Source organism: Nuphar pumila, chromosome 6, assembly GCF_984573655.1.
Source record: "Nuphar pumila chromosome 6, dmNupPumi1.hap1.1, whole genome shotgun sequence".
Lineage (NCBI taxonomy): Eukaryota > Viridiplantae > Streptophyta > Magnoliopsida > Nymphaeales > Nymphaeaceae > Nuphar > Nuphar pumila.
The window spans coordinates 23,437,742-23,447,386 of record NC_143254.1 but is presented as its reverse complement, the minus strand read 5'-3'; the positions used below and the strand labels follow the sequence as shown (position 1 = coordinate 23,447,386).

The following is a 9,645-nucleotide window of genomic DNA, read 5'->3' as shown; positions in this document are numbered from 1 at the left end:
TTTTTAATTTAATTTTTATTGCTAAGACTTTGATGAACAAACCGCAAAATTTTAAAAAAAATTCTTAATTTCTCACAAATTTTAGCTGTCGATATTTTGCCGTTTTTTTGCTTTTGTCACTATGGCGTCAAGGGACGCCACCCGTGCCCATTAGGCCTGAAGAAGAAAACAACCAAGCTGGCTAATTAGTGAACACCAAACCCCCGTACGTCTTTCCCCGAAAAGAAGGGGGACACTATTGTTACTTCACAAACTTGCTGAGACTTGAGATTGTCCTCTCCCACTGCACGCGGACTCTCTCTCTCTCTCTCTCTCTTACCGCGAACACATTAACTCACTAACCGCTGCTCTCACTTCCCACTAACCGCGCCCTCTTTCTCCCTCTCTCTCACAGAGTCCGAGAGCCTCTTCTCTTTTCCATTGTGGTATAAAAAGTAAGGGAGGATTGATAAAAAAAAAGGAGAGAAAAATAGTGGTGTTTGATTCGTGAAACCCTCATTGGAAAAGCGATACGCTTTGGAAGGAAGAAAGAGGAGGAAGAGGTTCAGGAAGAGGAACTCCTCTCTTTTCTGGGAGTTCGTGCGGGATGGAGAACACAATGAACGGAGATCCACCGGACACCTAGGCTGCAAACCCTCCTCTGCTGCCCGGAGAGAACCTGAATTCGGCCGGAAATGCCGGTTCGATTGGGCTTCCGGCGTCCTCAAGGTGCAGATCCGCTCCGCGCGTAGCTCAAGGCGAGAGCCCCTCCCCTCTTTCTCTCTTTCTATCTCTCCGGATTCCGGTTGGGCTCTAGCTACGAATCCTAAAGCTCTCTCTCTCTCTCTTTGTGTTGGAAGCATCATCGTCATCGTTCCTTCTCGTTGTTCAATTTTCTTCTTCTTTTTGCTACTTCTTGCAACATCGGAGCGATTGCAGAGAGCCTGAAATCCTAGCTCTGAGATCTAGAGGCTTCTAGAGGAAGCTTCAGGAAGAGTGCACCGGTCCGAGGCCAATTGCTCGCTTTCCTGGAGGTAGAAAGTAGAAGCCCTAAGTTTCGCTACCGTTCGTCTGAGATCTTCGAGCTCGGCGTCGGAGTTTCCTCGTTGAGGAGGTACGGCAAGGGTCTTGAAGAGGGACGGTGTGGTTGTTGAGTCGGAAGCTTTAGAACAGGGTAGCAGAGCACGAGGAAGCGAGCTTCGTGAAGATCTGAAGCTCGAAGCGGCCAAGATAGATGTTTTCTTTGCAGAAGAAGCCATCGTGATGAAGTCGTGACGAATTCCCCGGTGGTTCTGAAGGGAAATGCGTGGATCTTTTTGTTCTGCTTTGGTGAGCGAGGTGGAAAACACGTTTTTCGCTTGAATAAATTGGGGGTTTGTGAAGATCTCGACTGGATGGGGTTCAAAAGGAGTGTTTGTTTTAGTGGCATGGGCTTCAGATGAAGTCTGAGACTCCTGCTTCGTGGAAAAGGGATGCCCTTTTTTGTTTGAATTTCAAGATTCCTTGGAAGAATTTTTAGTTCAAACGGGTGGTATTGTGAGGCATGAGTGTTTGTTGGAGGAGATCGACAACAGAAGCCTGGTGAGATTTCTGGGGTTTTCTCACATTCGGTTTCCGGTAAACAGGGGTTGTCATTAAAATTGGTGTATTGGGGATTAGTGTTTGGACTCTCGTGGGGGGTTCTCACTAGCTTTTTGAGGACAAAAGTGAACGGGAAAGATGCAAATGAGGCTATCATCATCCGGATTCGGCCACCAGGCACAAGAAGGTAAGGTTTTTTCTTATATGTACATTTTTCTTGTATGTTTTTTTTAACAATAAAATGGGTAGTCGTTCTTTTTGCAAGTATTTTTTTTGGTCTTCCCCTGTTTTTTGCGTAATTTGATTTACTAGGAGCATTATTTTCGCTCCAGGAAATTTTGGGCTTCCGATGTTTTCGCGACTTGTTGAAGGCTATCAAGTATTGTTGTCTTCTGATGTTTTGAGTCTGGTCTATGTTGGTGGGGTTGGGGGAAGGCCGGGGAATTGTTTGTTAGCTACTCATTTGCACTTATTTATGATAGGTGTCTTGTATTCCGAGATTTTAGGTTTAAAAGAATTTTCATGATGCATTGACGTATCATGCTTGGGTGTGCTTCGGGTTTTTTGTTTGTTGCCTTTTCTGTTTTCAAACTATCGAGGCGGATGAAAACATTAACTCGCAGCAGAAGAATCCATACCCAAGGGCCTCTGGCTGTTTGATTGTCCTTTTAAGCTTTAAAATTTTTCCTGTCGAACCTTTATGAGCATGAACTGTTGTAATAGCGATGCTTTCTTTGATAAGATCCAAGATATTTATCGCTTTCTCAATGGGAGTAAAAGGCATCCGTTCTTGCCGTCATTGGAAAGGGTAGAACTCCTATTTGATGCGCTGTTCGTTCAGTTTCTAAATATCTGGGCCTTTTGAAGGTTAGAATTGGTACCGTCCGAATAGAGTTATAGGAAACTATCATTGGCTCCTTACTGACCAACTACATGTGGTCGAATTAAATTGCTTAGAGACAACTAAATCCTCTGATGTTTCTTCTGGTCTGTGTATAGCACGGACCGGCCACCTGCTCCCTGTCTTTCGTACAAGTTCATATATCTCTAGATTTGCCTATTTCTGGCGCTGAAAGCTAAAAAACTACACGTCCTTTTGGTGTCTTGGATTTGGATGCATTTTTTGCCATCATTTTCTTGGAAAAAATGAAATGTTCAGATCTCAAGTAGCTACATGTAGGGAAGAAACTATCTTTCAATTTTCTCTGGCGATAGACTTGTGGAATTGCCGTATTTCACTTAAGACTGTTGGTATACCGTGAAGTATGACTTTATGTGCATTACTTCTAAATGGTCTTGTGTATGCTGACAACATTAATGTGTAAAACTTTTGCATTTTGTGTTGGTATTGATGTGTCCACAACTAACCTTGTAGGTGAAAAGAGATGCCTGAATTCGGAGCTTTGGCATGCATGTGCTGGACCTCTTGTGTCCTTACCTGCTGTAGGCAGCCGGGTGGTGTATTTCCCCCAAGGCCATAGCGAGCAGGTCAGTATACAAATTTGCGTGCAACTCTTCTGGATGGCAGACGGCCCTATTTCAGAGAGCATATCAATTTTATTTTATTGAGGATTTTTAAGCATTCCCAATGTCGAATAGATGTCTTTCTCATGAACAACAAAATCCATCTCATCATGTTTCTCACAAAATTGCCACCATGTATGAGCTGCCAGTTATTTGGAGACTTCTTCTAAATGGCATTTGGAGTCTGTTATCGTCCATTTCAAGTTTGGCCAAATCCTTTATGAAAAATAATGTAAGCACAAAGCCATAATACTAGTTGCTCTGTATGCAGGTGGCTGCATCAACGAATAAGGAAGTTGATGCACATATACCTAATTATCCAAGCTTGCCACCTCAGTTGATCTGCCAACTTCACAATGTCACAATGCATGTAAGTTGACAATCCTAATTTTTCTGGGGCAAGCCTTTTCTTTATATGATATAACAATTTCCTGGCGATAAGTGTTCTTATTTTTTGGTGCTTTTGAACCTAAAAATCATTCACATTTAGGCTGATGTGGAGACTGATGAAGTATATGCTCAAATGACCTTGCAACCTCTTAGTCCGGTACTTGATTTTGTTCGATATACTTGAGTTACTCATTTTTTATCTTAGTTCACAATCCTGTTGCTTTCATTGGCTGACTCTTGACACAAACCCTTGCATAGCAAGAACAAAAGGATTCATACCTTCCTGCTGAATTGGGCACACCAAGCAAGCAGCCAACCAATTATTTCTGCAAGACATTGACTGCAAGTGACACTAGTACCCATGGGGGATTCTCTGTTCCTCGTCGTGCGGCTGAGAAAGTATTTCCTCCATTGGTATGCCGCTTACTTTATATCTACATTCACCATGAGCTACCTCTATCCAAGTATTTACTTTTTACTGACAAGTGGACTCTAGAAGTTTTGGCTACCAAGCTCATTTGATTTCTTGGTTCTTCAGGATTTTTCTCAGCAACCTCCTGCTCAAGAATTAATAGCTAGGGATCTGCACGACAATGAGTGGAAATTTCGCCATATTTTCCGCGGTGAGTTTTGCATGCTTTTGTTGTAATGAGGTTGATATTGACTTGATTTACATTTGAGACGATCCTTTGTCTTTGAGGATAATACTGAATATAGTTGCAAGCTTTTGAAGCTTGAATTGTGAATTTGTGAAAAATATGTTCTGGATTCTTGTCTTTCACTGACCCTTTGTCACAACCGCCGTTGCACATTTTGGTTTACATCCAACAAATTCACTTTCCAAGCAATTTTTTTAAGCTATCCATAACTGCCAATGTGGATGAAAGCTTGGATATTGAGTTGTAAGTATTTGATGTGTGAGAGACTGCTAGATAAGTGCATATTAGAGAAGCAGTGGTGGTTCTAGAGTCTGAAAATGGTAGTATTAGCTTCTTTTAGCCTTACTGAGGGCACTCTGTAGGTGGATACGAAAATGAGTGTTTATCTTCTAATGGAAAATTTACAAATATCTGTGAATTTTTGAAACTGAAATTTGAAGTCACTAAAATCTTGTTGAATTGGTTTAGTCACATATGACATGATTGTTGTTTTATCTGAATCAGTTGCAGATTTGCATTACTAAGTCCATGGTGTTGGATATGTCCGCTGATATTTTAGCCAGCTGATAAGGCAGTGCAACTATCTATTTATAAGCCTCCTAGCATTAACTGATTTTCTTCATAATACAGGCCAGCCTAAAAGGCATCTGCTTACAACGGGATGGAGTGTGTTTGTGAGTGCAAAAAGGCTTGTTGCTGGTGATGCAGTCATTTTCATCTGGTTTGTCTTTGCATTAACCGTTACTTTCTGGCTGCCTTGTTCTGTATTCAAGTAAAACACTATTTTTCTTTTTCGATGTTACTTAGCTAACATGTCTGATGTTACTCAGGAATGAAAAAAATCAGTTGCTTTTAGGAATTCGGCGTGCTAATCGTCCGCAAACTGTAATGCCATCATCAGTTTTGTCTAGCGATAGCATGCATATTGGGCTTCTTGCTGCAGCGGCTCATGCTGCTGCAACCAATAGTCGTTTCACGATATTTTACAATCCAAGGTGTAGGTTTGAGAATAAGCATTATCTGTTGTGTTTTTACAGTTTCTTTGTGATCTGCTCTTTTTTATTAGATTCTTGTTCATTTTTTCTGTAGGGCAAGCCCATCAGAGTTTGTCATACCACTGGTTAAATATGTTAAGGCTGTCTATCATACCCGTGTTTCCGTTGGTATGCGTTTTCGGATGCTGTTTGAGACAGAAGAGTCAAGCGTCCGTAGGTATGATTAGTGTATGTTTTCATTGGTCAATTTGCCTGAAGGTTTTCATGTTATGCTATCCTTCAAATGCTTCTGAAGACTTGGCTAGTTGTCTCTTGGTCCAGCTGGTCACATTTGCGTATTATGGTTGCGGAATTGTAGTATGTGGGCTAAGCTTAGTCGGATCTCAATAAGTTCTGACTTGAAAATTCAGCTTGCTTGGCCTTAGATAGTTTTTGAATATCTTCATGTTTTATCTTGTGGAGCCAACCGTGGAGGTGACTTGAGACACCTCCTAGTGTTTCTGACTTGCAGTAGTCTTCTAGTATGCATTTTTCCTTCCAAGATGTGGAGTATTTTTCTCCCAAATTTTAATGGTCCACCTTGTAGCCTTTCTTTATCAGATAATTCCTTGCACTATTAGTTCAACTTTTGTTTTCTGAGATTGGTTGGCCTACATATTGAGCAGCTTGAAATATTACAAAATGGCACCTGTAGGTACATGGGTACAATAACTGGAATCAGTGACCTTGATCCTGTTCGCTGGCCAAACTCGCATTGGCGTTCTGTTAAGGTATGTGACTTGTTTGTTGTCATTCATTCTATCAGCATTGTTGAAGTATATTGACTGCAGTTTCTCAGTCTAACTGATTGCTGCATAATTTTTTTTGGTATTCTTCTTCTTTTTAGGGTTAACAGGATTAGGCTTTTTCCTTTTTACCTTCTCTCTATTCTTGTGCTTTAGTCAACATCTTTGTATGCTTTGTTTGGGTCTTCTAAACATAGTTAAATGTTTGTTTTATAAATTTCATTCTCAAATTTTTTAGCTAATAGCCTTACTGAGTTCTGATTTTGGAGATATGGCTCAAAATCAGTTCCATGGCTGATGCGTGCATGAGTATATTCTTGCTTGACTTAAGACTTTTCTTATATTGATCTGGTTATGGATTAGTCTTTTTCCTTTTTTTTTCAATAATCTTTATGGACTGATCATGTCCAATGGCAATATGTTATTTTCATATCCTATTCCTAGTTTCTAGAAACTGCATCAAATGAAGTCATAATTCCTATTTCAGGTTGGGTGGGATGAATCTACTGCTGGTGAAAGGCAGCCAAGGGTTTCCCTCTGGGAGATAGAGCCACTGACGTCATTTCCCATGTACCCATCACCATTTCCCCTTAGGTTAAAGCGCCCATGGCCACCAGGATTACCTACTCTGCATGGTAAGGCTTTTCAAGAGAATTGTTTGACTAAATGTATTCTAATCAATTTATCAAGTATTTTAATTCAACCTTTTGTATTACGTAGGCATGAAAGATGAAGACTTGGGGCTGAATTCATCTCTTATGTGGCTGAGAGGAGATAGTGGTGACCGAGGCATTCGATCCTTGAATTTTCAGGGCCTTGGAGTCAATCCTTGGATGCAACCAAGGTTTGATTCACCTCTCTTGGGCATGCAATCTGACGTGTACCAACCAATTGCTGCAGCTGCCCTTCAGGAAATGAGGAATGTGGATCCTTCCAAGCAGGCATCTAATCTTTTGCAATTTCAGCAACCTCAGAATATGTCATGCCGATCGGTTCCCTTTTTACAGCAGCAGATTATGCAGCAACCACAACCACAATCTCATCAAACATTATTTCAGACACTTCAAGAAAACCAACCACAGACTCACATTCTTCAGCATCAGTTGCAGCACCAACACTCATTTAATGAGCAGCAGGCTCAGCAACAACAACAAAAACAACAACAGCAGCAACATCAACAGCCGCAGCAGCAGCAGCAACATCCACAACAGCAACATCACCAACAATTGGTTGATCAACATCAGCCACAGCAGCCACTTTTTCAGATACCTAACATTGTTTCTGCTTTATCTCAGCTTAACTCTTGTCAGAATCCATCTCTTCAAAACGTCTCCTCATTATGCCAACAGCCGAGCTTCACAGACTCAAATGGACATCCTGCCTCAACTTCCAGCATGCCTATCCTGCAAAGTATCTTGGGGTCGTTCACACCAGATGATTCATCCAATCTTCTTAACTTACCAAGAACAAACCCATTGCTATCTTCCACAGGCTGGTTACCTAAGCGAATGGCTGTTGAATCCTTGCTTCCTTCTGGAGGTCAATGTATTCTCCCTCCAGTTGAACAGTTAGGTGCACAGTCCCAGACCAATAACTCCCAGCAGACTATCTCATTGCCACCGTTTCCTGGGAGAGACTGTGCAGTTGATCAAGGAGGTGTTACTGATCCCCAAAGCAACCATCTCCTTTTTGGTGTTAATATAGAATCTTCACCGCTTATGATGCAGAATGGTGTTTCTGGAATCAGAGCCGTAGCCAGCGATGCCAATCAGGCATCCTTGGCGTATGGGGGGTCAAATTATCTTAGTGGCCCGGGAACTGATTTCCCGCTCAACTCAACAATGGATGCTTCTGGTTGTTGCTTGGATGAGAATGGTTTCTTGCAATCACCAGATAATGTGGGCTTAATAAACCCAACCAGAACCTTTGTAAAGGTAGGCATTACTCATAAAAGTCTGCTTCATTATTGTTATTCTCTGTCCCTTATAACTGCCCCCTATAATTCTCTGCTACATTAAAACCTTGCCCCAATTACTGAGTGAGGCATCTCTACCTGATTCCATGCCTTGGATGGAGACTTGGCTGGTTTGAGTTCTGTCTGACTAGGACTACTCTGACTCTCAACTTGGATCACAGAATTTTGCAAAGCTAATGTGCATTAGTTGGATTAACCTGGACTGGGTTCTGAACTTAGTTAACTTTTTGTTTTTGAGATGGTGATCTGCATATGGGATGCTGTACTGAAAGTAATTGATCTTTTGATTATTGGTCTGATGATAAAGTGTTTGATTTCCTTGACAGGTTCACAAATTAGGGTCTTACGGGAGGTCACTGGACATCACCAGGTTCAGCAGCTACCATGAGCTGCGCAGTGAGCTCGCTCGTATGTTTGGCCTTGAAGGCCAGTTGGAGGACCCTCTGAGATCAGGCTGGCAGCTTGTATTCGTCGATAGGGAGAATGATGTACTCCTCCTTGGCGACGATCCATGGCAGTAAATATCTACCATTTCTGCTTGGACATTTGATTTGAAAATATCTTATGGGATTGTTAGGCTACACGATCCTGATGGAACATGTTTATTTGCTAGTTTTAGACGTGGTCATTTTTACCTACAGGTGCATTCTTTAATTAAAATGTAAAGAAAACACCGTTATGCATAGGCAAATTGTTTGCTCTCATTTTTAAAGCTATTTGCAACCAACCTGCTTAAATTATTATAGCTCCAGCCAGAAGTGAGTTGGGTCTATGGGAGTCCCTACTCAATCTTGGTTTCCTCAAGTGGGGAGGGTCATAATTATCATTCTGCCTTGTTTTCTTTCTGTTCGTCTTCGCTCTGAAAGTAAAATCCCATGTAAATCTGCTGCTCCATAAGTTGTTTGTCCCATCATCTAGTCTCTCCTCTAAGCACAAGGGGTTGTCAAAATGCTAAGCGCTTGTTCCACCATCTCTCCTTTTTTCTCTTTCGTTTTCCCTCATTGGTTGATTTATGTTTCTCATGGAGATTAGATTCACGGTTTCTTGTTTATATCCCTCTTTTACACATCGTCTGTCTTTCTCATTTCAGGGAGTTTGTGAATAATGTCTGGTGCATCAAGATACTCTCGCCTCAGGAAGTTCAGCAGATGGGAAGGCAGGACCTTGAGCTCTTGAATTCGGTCTCTCTCCAGAGGCAGACAAGCAGCAACTGTGACGATTTTACAAATCGGCAGGATTCCCGGAATCTGAGCTCTGGTATCACTTCCGTTGGTTCATTGGACTATTGAAATGAATATACGGTAACTTTCTCTTTGTACTACGTTTCCTGCTACGAGTCGGGCTGTGAGGATGCCTACTAAAAGTATTAGCGATATAGTTATAAAGGGTTACTGTAATATACATAACATCTCTTGCTTGTGTCCTCCCATTCTTCCTTCATGCAAACATGTTAATGGCCTCTGGAGAATGCCAAGCAACAATGTAGTATGCTCAACTATCGTGCGACTCTGTTGCTATTAAGAGTTTTCAGTATTCGGAGGCACCGACATATGATCTTTTTGTTTGGTTTCTCATTCCCCCACATGGCGAATGGATGCTTACCTCATTTTAATATCATGGATGTCGCATGGTTGTATATTGTTCCTAAGGCTAATGGTCAGGTGATTGTGGGATATTTCGTGCAAGCAAGGGTGCTTGTTTTAGGGGGTGCCCTTGTTATGAGGGAGTTTAATGGTTTGGATTGATCAAGTCTTTTT

The 9,645-nt window shown here is 41.6% G+C and overlaps 1 protein-coding gene across 1 annotated transcript; it reads left to right on the top strand.

The window, feature by feature from the left end:
* Positions 1-458: 458 nt before the first annotated feature.
* Positions 459-9,431, top strand: LOC149834342 (auxin response factor 6-like). Its single transcript, XM_090011348.1, has 14 exons — positions 459-1,747; positions 2,936-3,048; positions 3,356-3,454; positions 3,575-3,631; positions 3,733-3,888; positions 4,013-4,097; positions 4,764-4,854; positions 4,964-5,128; positions 5,223-5,345; positions 5,823-5,898; positions 6,401-6,548; positions 6,634-7,847; positions 8,215-8,405; positions 8,979-9,431. Exons 1-14 carry the CDS (start codon positions 1,699-1,701, stop codon positions 9,175-9,177), a joined length of 2,766 nt encoding a protein of 921 aa, XP_089867474.1. The 5' UTR covers positions 459-1,698; the 3' UTR covers positions 9,178-9,431.
* The last annotated feature ends 214 nt before the right edge of the window (positions 9,432-9,645 follow it).

Bases quoted from the DNA above. Each gene is read 5' to 3' on its own strand.
- LOC149834342 (XM_090011348.1), top strand. From the start codon at position 1,699: ATGCAAATGAGGCTATCATCATCCGGATTCGGCCACCAGGCACAAGAA. The intron at 1,748-2,935 runs GTAAGGTTTTTT...CTAACCTTGTAG, and splicing joins CGGCCACCAGGCACAAGAAG to GTGAAAAGAGATGCCTGAAT. The intron at 3,632-3,732 runs GTACTTGATTTT...ACCCTTGCATAG, and splicing joins CCTTGCAACCTCTTAGTCCG to CAAGAACAAAAGGATTCATA.